The 17,127-nt window shown below is 37.9% G+C and overlaps 1 protein-coding gene across 1 annotated transcript in view; it reads left to right on the top strand.

Annotated features, from left to right (window-relative positions):
- The window catches only part of LOC306906942 (multiple epidermal growth factor-like domains protein 9), a 60,362-nt gene that overhangs the window by 23,924 nt on the left and 19,311 nt on the right, over positions 1-17,127 (top strand). Inside the window, exon 3 of the mRNA XM_079478710.1 lies at positions 12,664-12,803. Coding sequence (XP_079334836.1) covers positions 12,664-12,803 — 140 coding nt within the window. The remainder of the gene's footprint in view (positions 1-12,663; positions 12,804-17,127) is intronic.

Raw genomic sequence — 17,127 nt, 5'->3', positions numbered from 1 at the left:
AATGTTGTACCGAAAATTGTCTGTTCTTTAATTAAATAGACTACAGATGTTCCAGTTGGAACACTGGTTGAAGCTTCATGTATATCCTTAAACCTAGCCATAAAGTCTGATAGTTTGATATATTGTTTTAAGACTTACAAGTCAAGTATGCTGCAGTTTTCCAGCAGCCTGTTCTGCTTGGTGAAATCTCAATAAGCAAATAAGTAAATGAAGAGAAATATGTCAAGTAAAAATATTATTTTCTGAATCTGAATATCACTTCACAGTTGTAATTGGGCTGTACATTTTTAGAATGATGACATTATTATTATTATTAAAGGTCCAAATAATATAAAAACATGTTAAGAAATTAAAATAGTCAAGTTCTTACTAATAAATAAAAAATAAAGAGCAATGGGGATTGTTTTAGCAGTACTTTTTGAGAAGCATCTCCAGTTTGGTTCAAGATTTATGGTCATATGAATTAATAACATTCAGAAAATTAAGAAATAGTTATTAAATCTTCAGCTATCAGTTCAGTTTCGTACTAGAAATCTCTACTTTCAGATCTACTGTAAGGTGCACATGTAAAATGTAGTCCTGGCAGTTCTGGCTGTTTCCTAGGAACAGCATGCATGGCATACCAGGTTACAGACATAGAGTGTGGAAAGTTTCCATTCTTCTTCCGGGCTCTGTTGGAACACTGACTGAGAGCAGGTACTTTGTGCTGGAAAAAGTGAGCCATTATAGCCAGGAACACTCTGTTCTTCTGTTCCTGCTGTTAGGTTTTGAACCTGTGCTTTTTTATCTTCATTGTTGCCCCTGAAAAGATGTAAACCGTAAACTGTATGAGACCAAGTAAACAAAGTTTTTCCATAAACGCAGATTTAGAACCTGTAAGTGGGGGGATGTCTTAAGGAGCCTTTTGAAAAGCAACCAAAGTAAGTACACAAGTTTTACACTGTCTAGTGCACCATGTTTTATTTTATTCCTCCTTGCCTTAAGTGGTGAGGCTGGTATTAATGGAGGACAAATTTGGGTTATTCTATTCCTGATGCCGTTATCTAGGAAGATGCCTTAAACGTTATCTTTTGTGCCCAACGAGTGAGATAATGCAGATTAATTTAATCCAGGTTTGAAATTAACATTTGTCAACCGTTGTCGACCGTCACTCTACACAACTCTGCTACTACACAATGTAGTATGGTAAACTGTGCACCTCATTCACTCAGACACGCGGAACAGCCAGATGACATATTTACCGTAAATAAAAGGATTCCGCTTCCGCATCTAGTTATATGGACAAACAATCACAACGACAAACCCACTTCACACAACCGCACAAAGTTCTGTCGAATGCACTTATTCTTATTATTCTATATATATGTCGCACTGTACAGACCTGAGTGTTTTTTCCCGATTTAATACAACTTAATAATAGCAAATGAGACATAAGCTTAAAAATCGGCGTTATCTGACACGCAAGGCAAATGATAATAATCTCAAAATGACCAAATATTAGATTGATCGGGCCAATGTTTTGGTCTATCACTAGATGGCATGTCTTTCCCCCAAAATGCTTCTGGCATTGTTAGTCTCTTTGTTTTCTTGGTTTTCCTCCCACTCCTCATTGTCCATTTTGATTCAGTCTGCAGTGCGTTCTGAGGGCTCTATTCATTAGCTCATGGAGGAGAAACGATGTGAAGCTGTCTGTACGATTGCATTTCCGGCCGTTCGTCCTACAGCATTGCCTCTAGCCCACGGCAGCCCTCTGCTCCCTGGGTCCAGTCCCTGCTGTTAGCAACAAGCCCTGTTTGATAAAATCTGAAAAGGCTTTATTCATGTCAGAGAACAAAGAGAACGACTGGTCAAGACACGACCTTTAAAGGATTGACGTCCAATCAGAAAGCTCTAAGTGTGTGGCTTGAGAGGATGTGATCCAGGCAAGACGTCTATGGTCTTGGTGGGACATTACACTATTCTGTCTCTTAATTGCAGAAGGAGTTCCAGACAAATGAATCATAATACGTGACATTTCTTTTTTATTAAACCCATTATGTTCTGTTCCACACAATATGATGGATGTTTGTCTCTCCAGTGCTGTTTTGCACTTTTTTAGAAAAAAGTAGGCTTTAGCTCATCTTTCATTGAGCCCTTGTTAGAGTCTTCCATTTGGACAATTCATATAAAAACTACCAAGACTTTCAGGAGCTTTGAAAAAACCTGTATTTAACTCTTTTTCAGAGAGAAGCTTAACTACTGATTCCAAGAAGCCGAGACAGACCTTCAATTTAGAGTTTTTGTAATTTGAGTGGACTGTAGTTTAAAAAATAAAGCTGTCTAGATGTAAAGCCGGACCACCAAATCCAAAATGACGGTGTGGAATCCACACTACAAATATGCGCCAGTGCTTGAGGCTTTCTCTCACATCTCAAATGCGAAGCAATATGTGATCTTGTGGGTGCATGAAATAAGATTTAACTACTTAATTATTCAAATGAAATTGGCATAGTTCACGCTGACCTGTCAATCATTTTGAAGCCTTGAGGCTAGCTATATAAGCTATTGTTGCTGATCTGGGACCAGTGCATTCTGTCCATTAAAGATTTAGATCAGGACTTGGGTAAGCTAATAAGACCTTGAGAAAAATGGCAGTTCCAGCTAATCAGTTACAATATGAATCATAACTTGAGAAATTTCCCTCAGCTTCTCTTCTCAGTCAACTGGGCTTTAAAGGGGTCATCTGATCATTTTTTCTGTGTTTAAGTGCTATAATCGGGTCTCTGGTGCATCCAGCAACCCAGAACACATGAAAAATAAGAACCCAGTAAGTTTGTTTTGGTGTGCCTTTCCCTGCAAGCATGTGAGAAATCGAGCCGTTCAGATTTTGCTCCGATTGTGACGTAAAAAACAGGTCTTATTAAAATGTTACTGGTCCTTAATCTAGACAATTCCACCCACCACGCTGCCGCCATTGTTGTTTTCACAAGCGACAGCGGTGTATGTGATGCCATCGCTAAAGACAACATGCAACATGCAATGTAGTTGTCCCAAACTCAGAAGAGACAGGAGTGATTTTTTTTTATTTTTTGTGGAAATCCATCAAATACCAGAAGTAAAAACCTGCTTGATTGAGCAAATCACCCCAACCCACCGGAGAGCTTGATCAACCTGAGACAGTACAAGCAGGATTAGCTTTGTTGTTCCTCAAGAGCGATCGAGACCAACTGAACGAGACAAAGCTGCCGATGTAAGTTATATTTAAGTAACAGTCTGAATTGACATAAATGTACTGTATATATAGGAGGACAATGTTAGCATATGATAGCGAAGGGAGCTTAGTCAGTCACAGGCTAAATAGAACATTTAAAGCCAGTGTTAAACTTACTGTATATTTATATGTTATTTGTCAAATGGGCACTTAGAGTTTAGCTGTCTGTATGTTAATACATTATGTGAGCTAATATGTTAAGCTGCATCAAGCAGTTTGTTTTGCTAATGAACGGGGCGAACACTGTGGTTAGTTTAGTTTTAAACGTCTCAAATCATTCGTCCTTAGGCTGAAAAATCTGTCACAGCATTCTAGTTATGCTCTCATGTTGTGTGTGTAATGTTATAACATGTCAATGTCAAGCACTAAAACCAGGTATTTCCGCTGAGATCTGCATGTGCAGATTCCGAGGATCTCATGCTCTCCATCACAGACCAATAATTTCATGTTTCTGTCTTTGACTTAACATAACTATTGTAAATTAGGCTGTCAAACCATTAATTGAGGTTAATCGCATCTAGGATAAAAGTTTGTGTTTACATAATCAGTGTTGGGCAATATGCACAGTACACAGACATATATTATGTAAAAACAAACGTGGATGTGATTAATTAGCGATAAATCGTTTGACAGTACTGTCAATTGAAAAAAAAAATCCATTCTACAATGTTTTCTGTATAGCTATTATCGAATTTAATTATATATATTACAGTTATATAAAAAAACAGTTATATATATAAAATAATAATGTTGAAGTATTGACGTAATTTTCACGTATGCTGAGCACAAAATTATATTTGCGAAACTAATTTCAAGCATTTGAGTACAATTTTAATTTAAATGGTTTTTAGTCATGAAAGCACATGAAAGCCGATGTTGGCTGGGAGTGTATGTATCTGCACTATTATCCTCTCTGATCTTTAAATGTCTGAATTGGTATCAGCTATTGAAAACCTGATAGCTGTCAACCATTACCATACACAGTGGAGGCCATGTTCCATCACGCTTTTTATTAATCCTGTAATGGAGGATTTAATTCCTCTCAGACCAGAGGTACACCCCCCAGTTTAAGTCTAAATAAACAAAGCTAAAACACCCCCTAATAGCAACTATATACAGCTCAATATTACTTTCTGCTTTTTTCATTTTCATTACTGTTTTATTCGGATACGATGAGATGACTTTGCTGCTGATATCATTTGCCTTTGAGGGGGGATTAGTTAGGCCTGCTGTGTGGCATTATCACAGCCAGGCAAAATCATGATACTTGCCAAAGTAACCAAAATCTGGATGGCTGGGTTTATTATAGAGTAGATGAGTTTATATTCGATGTGGCGAAAAATCACTTTTCGCACTTTGTTAAAAGCTACACTGAACAAAAGGTTGACCATGGATGGAAAGAAAAGTCTTAACTTTCCTCCCGTTCAAGTCGGGAAGCTGTCATGTGACAGGATTGAAGTTGCTCAGATGTCTCGCCAGACGTCAGAGGCTGAGAAACGAGAGGGAGAGAATGGCTAATCCCGTCTGTGGGCTGCGTGTTGATAAATGGCTCAGCTCCAATTTATTCCCTCACTTTCCTGCTCAGCTTTATGAAGAGTCGCTTCCCATTAAATCAGCACAAACCTGTCGCTGTGTCATTAATGCAGAGCACCCAGCAGACTTTAATCTCACACGAATTAAACAATCACGCTCCAGGTGAACGCAAATATTAAAATTGAATTGGTTTATGTGAAGAACATTGACATTCAGTGTCATTGTTGGAAACAACAAGGTTCATGTAGACATTAGTTCATTATTTATTCCATGTTTTTCGTTGGGTTTTCTTGTACTTAGACATTCTGAACATTATAAATTCTTTGTGTGTGCATGCGTGGTAAATTAAACAATTTCTGATTTGGATACCACTATGATACAAAGTACACAACAGTTAGCATGGCAAATTAAATTATTTGTTGCACTTTCCAATCTCTAGCTTGAGATAATTTGTCAAAATTAAATCCCATTAACTATGTCATCATAACTCGACGCAAAAATATATTAAAATATGTGTTTTACAATGGCTAAGTGTACCAAACCAAAGGGTCCCAAATGTCCCCTATCCTAAATTTACTAGAGCACTTGGATTGTGTTCATTATTGTTGCCCCCAAGACCTGCTATGCTTTTATGGTTTCTTCAATAACACTCAGTGTTACTGTTACGAACTTTAATAGTCTAGGAGTTAGAATGTAACATTTGGTTATCAATATTGCTGGAGCAGTGTAAGAAGAAGAAAAGGCCAGGGACAAAAGCAGTAAAGTCAGCCAATTCATTTATTGTCTAGAAACCACACTGAGTGGCGCCAAAACAACGAAAGAAATATAACAAAACCCATAAACTAAGTTCCCAAATCTAACTAAATCACAGAATAATTTGAAAATCGAACTCGAAAACATCAGCGCATATGGCGCCATAAATAATCTAGTCTATATACTGTACATAATAAGCATAGTGTAGCTACTAACGTAGTGTCTCCAACACTTGAAAACTAAGGGCAATATGTAAGTCGCACGACCTGATTACCTGTTCTCTTTTCCCAAAAGTAAAAGCACAGTTAACTCTTAACAACTCTCACATAGTCTTGATATTACAGGATCAAGTATTAGATTCACACACTCCCTTCAAAGGGTACAAACGCTAAACACACGTTGCAATTCAAAACACCAGAACACACACACTCTCAATGCGTCACACCGAAAGACCTTTTAACAGCAGGGCGACATCGGATTGGCTGCAGAGGCTACATCCTTAATGATGATTGACAGCCGCCTCCTCCAGTCAGCAGAGGAAAAACACAAGCAGCACTTAACAGTAACGATTAATATAGTAGACACCCATACTCACTCAGGGACCAGCATCAACATTAATGTCAACTTTGAGTTTACTTTTTACATTTCCAACTTCCAAGGCTGACTTTTAGGGAAAAATGTCTAAAATTCCATTTGGTAAAAAGAGCTGAAATTAATGCACTCGTCTTTATAGAGAATAAATATTTAAAAAAAATAATCCTTTGGATCTTCTGTGAATCTTTTTGATACTTTCCTGCTTATCACTCGAAAAAGAGTTCTCCTCCACTTTCACTGGCTCTGGCCTGTAGTCAGGAGGGGTTATTAACAGTCTCCAGCTTTGCTCTAAGCACAGTGTGTCTTTGTTCAGTCACCTCTCCCGGTGCCCTCCACCAAATCAGTATTTTCACTCTGAAAACAGGCGCTTTTTAATTCTGCTGATTTTTGTTGTTTCAAGGTGGGGTTGTTGCATGTATGGCTGTATCCATCACTTCCAGTTACTTGAGCTTCTGCTGAATGGTGTTGTTTGTTTTTCTTTGGACCAACAGCCTTTGGCTTAAGGTTGTGGTTTGGAGGTTTGGGCACGTTGCTTACTTCAGTTAGGAAGGCTAGGCTAGAACATTTATATGCTTGAGGTGTGAGAAAACGTACCTTGTCAATAACCTCTTAAAAGAAATGCAATTTAACTCTAGCTGACTATCTCTAATAGTTGAAGCTTATACACAGTTGTCCCAAAATATCCAAGTGAATGAGGACGCATCATTTTTCTATCTCCAGCAAGCTACGTTTATTTTACTAAATGACTGCTACAGAAATGCATTATATCAAAGAACAAATATGAACTTTTTATAAGATATTGTGGCAGGATAGAGGCAAGGAATTGTGGGGGGCTTGGGAATCTGGGCATTAGTGAACCCCTATAAGAAGTAAATTCTTGACTTAAATGTTCCCTCTATTAAAACAAAAATTATTATTAATAATAACAAAAATTTGTGTGTGTTTCAATTTGTGCAGATAAGATACAGTAAATATTTTGAATAATTATTTACAATAATTTATAAGTCTGTTCGGTGACTAACACCGTATCGTCACCAAACGCGATATGGCGCTGCGACACGCGATAAAATGGATCTTTTATCGGCTGACAGCTCCGCCCACACAACGATGTAAGTTCTGCACCTCATTAATATTAATTGTCAAAAATGGATGATGACAGGCTATATACAGTACATTTCATTACATACGTTTGGGCTCTGAAATTCTAGCTTAGCGTCCGGTGAGGCATCACAAAAGTCATGAGAACAGGGCGCATCTCTCTGCATTTACACTCTTCAGCTGCAGCATGAGAGGGTGTGTGGACAGACAAAAACTGTTCTGATTGGCTGTGTTTTGTGATTGATTTTTGCGCCCCACCCCTTTTTCATGTTCGGGATGGACAAACAAATTGCTTATCGCAGGAATCTCATCGCGTTTGGTTAGGATGTGGTGTTAGGTTTCATGTCTCTTGAAAAATGTAAGCGCATGATGTCATGTACTGGTTTTGTGTCTTGCTGATAAAGGTAAATATTGTATGCTAATAAATTCCCACTTGCACTCTAAAATAATATTGAAAATAAAGCTTTATATAGTTTAGGTAATTTTTATCTGTATACTTTAACTGAATGAAAAATAATAAATTTAGTATTGTCCAATATTTTCTATTAAAAACTAGTTTAAAGTCATTTTTGATTCCCTCATAAAAAATCTCTATTGGTGAGGTGCATAAGACGTGATTACATTTGAGCACTGGAAATAATAAGAAATTAGACGGTATTGAACAGTGGTTATTACATAAGTACCAGTACTGGTCATTTTAATTTGAAGTATCAAAAAAGACCTGTTTTAAAGTATTTCCCTGACAGAATTAGAAACAAAAGTAGACCAGAATATACCCAAATATTGAAATAACCCATTTGTGGCCTGCCTGAAATGACCCAGGGGAAGTGTGCCTGTTTCACTCAGTTTGGTTAAAACCTAAAATAACACAGAAAGAAAGGGAATGACATGCTATCAGGAATTTTCTTTTAATATTTCTTTGGGTATTAATTGGTGAGACCATCTGGAAGTGCATGACACTAGCACTCCACAGGTCATATAATAATGTTGATTCCCATGCACAACTTGTATACCATTATGTTTAATTTATACCCGAATGTATACCCTCTTATTGGTGCAATGTAACGCATAATTGTAAACTTGGGAAAAGATAGGTTGTCTGAGGAGAGTTGACTTTTGGAATTTGGCTATGTAATATAGAGATTGACCCATTAAAGGAAACTGGGTTATACATTAGAGGTTCGAAACCACCCAGGCCTCAAACCACGCTCGCTTTAAATAGTCCAAGAAGAAGAAGCAGAATGAATCTTCACAAAATGTACATGAATACCAGCTAAATCAGCATACTGGCCGGTGCCACACACATTTGTGTTTCTTCTGTACAAAAATAAGGTATTATTCTACATACAGATTTATCTTAAAGTATTTGATTGAAGTGTATACAAAGCATCAATGTACACACATACAAAGCTCCTTGTTTCTCAAATGTTTTTTTTCAATTGTTTGAATGTACAAAGCTGGAGCCCTCTAAGCATTTTACATGCCTGTACATCCCACATATGTGTACAGTGTTTGACCTACAAAATACATTGGGCACTATTCATGAAACACGAGCAGAACAAACTCCTGTGTAAATGGTGCGTAAAACCGTCCTTACATAAATTGTCACTTTTAATTCTGTGGGCAAATTTACATTTGAATGGATTTATTAACAATTTAAACAGAAATTTGTTCTGCCAGTCTTTCATGAATAAGATCCTTTTGACTTGGTGTGATCATTTAAAGTGTGACCATATCAGCATTTACCAATAATTGCGTGAAAACTAAAAGCGACACTGTGCAGTGCCATCCCCGTTTTCACAAATTCCACAAGCGCTTCATTAATTAATCTTGACAAGTACAAAAAGGCTGCACAGTTTACGAAATGTTGTACATTTGCTTCGCCAGCATATTTAATGCTTGTCTTTGTGTGGGGTTGTAGTCCTGGTGATAACAGAGACCCTCATTGTAATCGCAGCAGGGTCATTTTAACTTCTGACGTGTTGTCATGGAAACATCCTTACACCTTCAGAGCAAGTGTGGAGTTTTTAGCAGGCCTGTAAGGTGTGATTTTGCATTTTCACTGTTGTTTTCTCTTGGTCCTGTAGGAAAAAATCACCTTAGTGGTTCTTATAGGTTTAGAGCTGCAGTGTATTACTTCAGTGCCAAACAGCCCTTTACTATTAGTAATCATTTGACACGCTTTTGTGGGCGGAGCTTAGGTGGAGGCAGAAAGATCCCCCTGACCGCATTACTAATGCTAGGTAGCATGTTTTGTTTGCGGTTCGCCTTGATTTCAGGCCTGAGACTGGTTTTCTGGATCGTGTGTCCTGAAACGTGTGGTGCTACGGGCCTGCAGAAGGATATATCTTGGTTGCAGGGCTTATAAAAAGAATAGTTGGGAGAATCTGACAAGCATATACATCCATAGTCACTGTTTTCTTCAATTAACACTCTCTGCTCACAGTTAGGCTTTTTGGACTTCATGCGGCGCTACGCAGATAGCTCTTCCCGTATATAGCCCATATTGTTCTGAAGCTCTCCTTGGTCTCAGTGGTTAGAGCATTGCACTAGCATTGCCAATGCCGTGGGTTCGATCCAAGGAGATTGCACATACTTTGAAACAAATGTATAGTATAATGCCATGTAAGTAGCTTTGGATAAAAGCATCCACGAAATGCATAAATGTAATGTAATGAAACATCCCACTTCCTTTTGACATGGCATGACCTTAAGAATAACTTACTCTAAATGGTAGATAATAAGGCTATGTATTTCGTGCTGATGTATGGTATTTTTGGAGTGTTAAAAGAGACGAATCAAACTGAAAACCGTCACCACAGAACCGTAATACGAACCGAACCGTGGATTTTGTGAACCGATCCATCGGTATCAGTGGTAAAATGTAGTATAGATGCATCTCCACAAATAATAGGTGGATTTATCGGCAACAACAAAAACGTTATCGGACCCAAACCGGTAGACCTTTTTAGTTGGATATTTTTCATAATTTTTCAAGACTTCAAACCACCAGTTTAGGCTATTTAGGACATGCTTTATGTGTCGAGACAGACTGTACCCATTGAAATTCACAGGACATAAACCAGCCCATGCCAGAAGCATTCTGTTAAATGAGTCTTCACTCTCTGCACTCTTCACAGGCGTTGGTTTGGATACAGTACAAGCTCAGTTCTCTGTAGGCAAGTCTGTAAGGACAAACATCAGAGATATTGACTTGTGCTGTAGAGGATCAAGATGTCAGCTTCAAGCTCAAAGATACTGAAAGGTCTTTGAGATGCTCATTCTAAGTATAGAAGGACTAGAGAGGATCTTACTCTACGTGATGCTTGCTTAATTTCCTCTCTCACTCTTTCTTGTTCTCTTTTCTCAAGATGCACTTAAATAGATTTCATCCGATGAAGCTGTATTAATAACCATTCAGCATAGTTGTCTGCAAAACAGATTATCTTAAACTGTACCTCAGGGCTGCCTTTTTCAAACCACCGTCCATCACAAAGTGTGTTTACACAGTCGCATAGGACGTCCATGTGTGTCTGTTTAACCTGTCAGCGATCTGTGCATATGGGGTGTGATGAGGCATGATTTTGCATTGTGTTTGTGGATGGATGCATAGCTCTGACTTCCTAAAGTGTGTTTGTAGAGTGGCCGGGCTCATGCTGAGGTTAAGTCTGTCTCCAGCCTGAAGGATGTCTGTCCCAATTTGTTTTATGAAAAACAGGATTTTATGTGTGGCTGAAATTTGTCAAACCTGATTTTTAACATGTTTTTACTGAAGATTCAGTGCATGGGTAGATATCTAGAATGCATAGAGTCAGGGTTCCCTCTTCTCTGGAAATGTGAGCTTGACATCAGACAGAATAACAAGTAGTCTCATTACTGAGAGTAAGCAAAGTCAAAGAACTTCTGACCGTACAAGTGGAGAGCACATTCACTCTGAGAGCGAGTCAAAACCATATTGAAATTGCCTGTATGCCTGAAAAAAATCGCAGATATTTTTCTCAGTTTTACCAAGCCTCTTCCAGAAGGAATTATCTTTCTGTGTTCCTCATTTGCTCTTCAGAAGACTGAATTGTGAAACAGTTAAATCAGTTTTCTCATCGCTGAGTGTTTCAGTCTCATTTATTTTAAGCACTATGATGTTGTGATTTGATTTCCCACATAGAGCAGATTTATTCTACACTGCTTTTCCAAGAAGTACTGTATATTGAGATTTTATAGCACACACACACACACAGAGAGAGAGAGTAAGTTAGATGTATGGTAGCTTTGAGTTCTGAAAGCCAAAGGGTGAATTAAAGATGAAAAACATCAGGTACACACAATGTCAGGAATAGTCTGTTGTAGTTTCATTATCAAGTCATAGTTTGTTTCTCTTTGTTCCTATGTTCCCGTTTATCAATGCTTGTCTTGGTTACTCATTGTTTCGCATTAGGGCACACCTGTTTTGTATTGAGTTTGATTTCCTGTTTTAAAGATACCATTTCTATTCTTTGTCTGGTGTTGTTTGAGTAATATGCACACTGTTACACTGAAATTACTCTGTTGTTAAATTTAAGTTAAGCTGCTGGTTTATCCAAGTGCATTATCTCATCTTTCTCAAACTCATTTTACATTTTCCTCACCTTACGAATTGCAAAGTCAACTTTCTGTGTGATGTTTGCCCCACCCATGTAGGTGATGTCACACTAACCAGGGCATGCAATATAATCATGTGGTCTCACAGCTAGGGCTCTCTTTTTCAATTGAGAAAACAAACTGTTTTGTCACACTGTATTGTTTGTTATACTGTCCCAGTCACAAATACATTCTTAATGTGTTTTATATTATAGGAAATATTTATTACGGGGTTTTTTAAGTTTTAAATTTGATATTCTGGAAATTATCAGCTTTTTCTGGCCCAGGGACGCTTTAATATAAATGTAGAGTTGATCTGCAAAAACAGATTACAGTTCAAAAATCATGTTTTTACTTTGTTATCATGTTTTGTCTGTTTAGTTGTGTTAGTTAACTGTATTTTGGAATGCACAAAATGTACTAATTGTACTGTGTAATGTCTGTGTCATTCAGTATAAATGCTTTCCTCCATTAATATTAGTACCAACCCCCTAATGCTACTCACCACCGGAAGAAAACCTGAAATCTATGAATTAGGTCTTCATATTCAGATACATGATCACCATACATCGATCAGTCTATTTTTACATTACTAGTGTACAGCATTATCTCAAATAGACGTTACTTAAGCTTTCACAGAGTGGGTCTACTAAAAGGTTCTGGCGGTTCAGAGGATACCTGTTTGATGTGGACAGAGCTTTTAACCTCTTAATGTACTGTATGGCTTTTTAAGGCTACTTCAAATGCTGCTGCAAGAACAATTGCGTCATTCTGTTCAGCTTGTCTTAATTCCATACCTGCTTCTTTGTGTTTTCTCACAGTTCAGGCATGTGCACGTGCAAGGCAGGGGTGCATAGGGACAAGTGTGACGACTGCCTTCCAGGGTTCACGCAGTTAAGCAGCACGGGGTGTCAACCATGCCAATGTAGTAATCACAGCAACTCCTGCAACCCACAGTCAGGTGAGCCAGTCTGATCCCAGTACACTATTACCTCACTTTCTCTTGTGCATCCATTCAGTTCTTTGGATGGCAGTGTTTTATCTCATGAATCTTGCTCTGCAGAATGCTGGATAACTAATTAGTAATTTAGGGAACACTTTTATCCAAGTACATTTATTATAGTGACAGTCTCTCTTGGAACACACGGAGATAGGGAAGGAATTGCTGATAGTGCGGTTTATTTGCACGTCCTTTTTGTGGTGTTTTAGTGTCCGAATCACTAAAAGAAGTGTGCAAATCAGCCAATGACAAATACATGTTCCTTCATCTTGTGGGTTAGTTGTGTTGTAGAGGTTTCCAAACTTTTTGATGGCAAGAACCCACAAATATTATGAACCTTTTGTGAGGGACCTCACAAGAAATCTTTTTTCATTACAGCTTTAAAATCCTGCAAACGCCAGTGAGTAAGATAAAAGGAACCGTGAGAAAAATTCACTAGAAAGATATGTCAGGGTTTGGTTAGGAAGAACCCACGTGCAGGCAGCGGTGAAGGGGGTTAACAGATTTTAATAAATACAAAACACAAAACAAAAGCCCACAATGGGGTAAAAGAACATACAAGAACTGACGGAGTACTTCAAAACACTAAGACCGAAACAAACACTCACAAGACTAGAATAAACTTAACGTAGCTTTCAGGACAAGACTTCTAGTGCCACAGACGAGACTTCTATTACAGGGTAACAAGTACAATGAGCGAGCACAAGACAATAGACATGAGGGCATCTTATAGGAAAACTAACAAAGGAGATAACAATGGGCAGGTGTGGGTAATGAGACACAGGAGGAAAGCAATACTAGGAACGAGAGGGGCGGGGCCAATGACGAGACTGGAGAGAACACATATTATGTCCTGATTGACAATAATATGTTTCTTTCCACATAAAACACGTGGGTCTGTCATGATTCTGCTCCAGACCAGAAAACCAAGACAAGATTAGGCAGAATCATGACATATAAAACAAGAAACTAATTAAAAGCAATTCTAGAAAGCATGGATGTACCAAGAAAGAAAAGATAAAAAACGAAGTGTGCCCTAAACATGCAATACAATATACATAACTATGTCTTTGGAGATGTATAAAGACCTAACATGATGAAGTGTTTTTATTACCTTAGAATCAATACGCTATTTCTACATACACCGCAGGTCCCATAGACATTGATATATTAACTAGACGCCTTATTGTCCAGTGGATCAAACATCAACACCACCGCCATATTGGTGAGGGCAAAAGCCGACTACAAAGACATACGAGTGAATGGAGGAGCTGAGGTTTTCTACATAAAAACACAACACCATTTTCATTTCTCAACTAATTTCAATACTTTTCTATTTACGTGGAGTACAGAAATGTTTTGGTTCCAGTTAAGATGGTTAGACTTGGAAAATGTATTTATGTCATACGGAACTGTTAAAACACGGGCTTGTCAAGCATTCATTTAGGCTTAATAATTGTGTACACATTGCTAATGTTAAATAATTTAAGGTAGATTAAATGCACATGATTAGAACACAGCTCATTCACTTTGATATAATGGGTAAAACCTAAACTATTTGTCTTAACTATATGACTACATACTCCTATTTCATACTTATAACGCACGGCAGTGTTATTTGTTTTATTATATCACATGCATCATGATTAAGGAAAAGAACATCTTTTATCTTTGAAAATGTCTAAAATTACTACCGAAAAAGCCATTTCCACAGTGTGAAACATTAGTTTTTATATAATACGTAAATTAAACTAAATAACCTTTGGTTGTTTTGTTCGATGATTCATATAAATCTCAGAAACAATCTCTACATGTCTGGGTTTTATTCTCGACTACCGCAACGTGGTCATTTATTCTGTTGCCTGTCTTGCCTATAACATATCACTGAACATGGTGCCATCTAGTGGATTCTCACGAATAACAGGCACAAATAATGTATTTCACATTTCCTTATGACAACCATTAATATTGAAGTAGGCTATAACTATCAAAATATGAAGCAACTAGAAAACTGATAAAGTTGTACTCCACGTATATTGTAAACCATTGAAATATGTTAAGAAATGTAAACGTGATTGTGCGTTTAATGCCGAAAAAGCGCAGCTCTCCCATTGGGTTCAGTTGGCTTTTAGTGCACGGTTGCCCTCACTAATATGGCGGCGCCGTTTACGTATCGCCACAGCAGAACAAAGCGGTCAATGCTGCGTTCAGGTATTTATTATGTCTATGGTAGGTTCCCTTGCATAAAATTTGCCATGTTGTTTCTACAGTAGCCCTAATAGGACAAACTGCTCTACAGAATGCATTTTGTCTTGTGAGAGCCGCCATAGTGTGTGTTCGATAAGGAAGAGGGAGGAATGGAGTGAACCGTTGGTTGCAATTTGCAACCTAACCACTAGATAACACTAAAATCTCCACATTGCTCCAACAAGTAATATTGTTAGATAGTTTATCAGTAGCTTAGCAAGTTTTTGTATTTTAGGAATTGTATGGATCTGTCACATCAGTTGTAATGTTAGATATCAAAACAAACTGAAAGTGATTTTGGTCGGGTTTATCCAGTGCAATCACCAAAGGCTGGTGTCAATCCTGAAGGCCAGAAGCAAAGTCATCACTCAGAGCTGCACATAAGCACTTTCCTGCTGTTCTTGCTGTTCAGCACAGCAGAGCATTAATTCATCTCTCACTGTACCAGACCACAGCCTTTAATTCAAAGATCTCTGACACATACATTGGCTCCAAATATCTGCAAATTCTGCAAATGAATTGTTAATTTCGCAGATTTGACTGTTTATCATCCAGTCAATGTTTAAATGAGAAAAAAATCATCACGGACATGTAAAGACCACTTGTGTTTTGTGTCTCACATTTTCGACTTGTGGCTTAATGCGAAGAGTATTCCACATATGTATTACCATATGGAGGTTTTGAGAGATTTCTACTGATGTGTAAGAGGCTGGAACAGATGTTTTCTCTAGCAGATGGCGTGTTTTGGGTGCTCAGTCCTGCTCCTGGAGATCTACAGTCCTGCCGAGTTCCGCTTCAACCCTAATGAAATACACCTGCATGTTATTTTTCAAGTAATCCAGAAGATCTTGATTAGCTTTTTCAGGTGTGTTTGATTAGTGTTGGAGCTAAACTCTGCAGATGCCCAGGAGCAGGATTGGGCACCCCACATCACTTTTACATTTGTTAGCTTCAAAGGTATTATTTATATGTTTTGATATAGTGTCATGTTGCAGTTCCTAATAAAGCAAACATAGAGTAACTCCTTTTTATGAACTCGACAGAGCCAAGCTTTACTCACATTGAGTGCTTGGCAAGGCGAGTGTTTGGTATAAATTTGCCTTGTGGTTTCAATACAAAATCTAGTTGCTCCATTAAGGACTCCTTATTTAGTCCTGTAATGTTTTTGTCCAGGATTATGGAAACGATACGTACTTGAGGCTTAAATCCACATTAAATAGGCACAGGGCTTTTTTTATGTAGCTCTTATACTTTGGTGTTGATGTGTCTTTGATATTGTGTCTTACAACTCGATGCATCTATAGAGACCTAAAATAATATCAGACCTTTCAAATTGCTTCCTTCTGTTTCAGCACAATGGAGAAAAATTGACGTTAAATAAGTCAGTCAGGGGGCTGTATCTGCTTTTTCAGTGTAAAAATATATTGTGAAGGCATATGGCTCTTTTGAGTGACTCTAACATTTTCTGTGTTACCTGCAGAACTCCTTATTTTAAGTTTGATGCTTTTGTTCTCATGCTTTTCAGTTTTTCCAGGCATCCATTTGTGCTGTTTCAGAGGTGTTTAATCGTTTCTTTCAGCATGCATTCTACTCAGAGCTTTTCTTCCTAATAGCCAGTAATGTACATTTGCAACCTTTCAGCCATTACGTAAGATTCAACTATCCCAGTCTGTGCCTCAGAGCCAATGAATCCCTCCACTTGCTACGTGTGCTTGCACAGAGCCGAATGGATATTGTTACATTAGTCAAGCACAATTTGAGCTGTTAAAGAGTATCTAGAGACCTCTGGTTGCAGATCTTCTGTAGCTTTATTGGTCTGATATCTATTTCCTATAGATGGTCCTTTGCTTGAATGCTTCATCTTCATTGATGCTTTTTCGACCTGAGATAAACACGTCTCTACACTCAGACAAGATCACTTATCCATAGCAGAGATTTTCATATTCAATTACCACAGAAATAAATAAAAATAAATATTTTATTTTAAATTCCATATCTTCTATTATCATCTATTTTATCATTATGTAATTATACATCT

The sequence above is a fragment of the Barbatula barbatula genome (assembly GCF_947034865.1).
Source record: "Barbatula barbatula genome assembly, chromosome: 2".
Taxonomy (NCBI): domain Eukaryota; kingdom Metazoa; phylum Chordata; class Actinopteri; order Cypriniformes; family Nemacheilidae; genus Barbatula; species Barbatula barbatula.
This window is presented reverse-complemented; position numbering and strand designations above follow the sequence as displayed.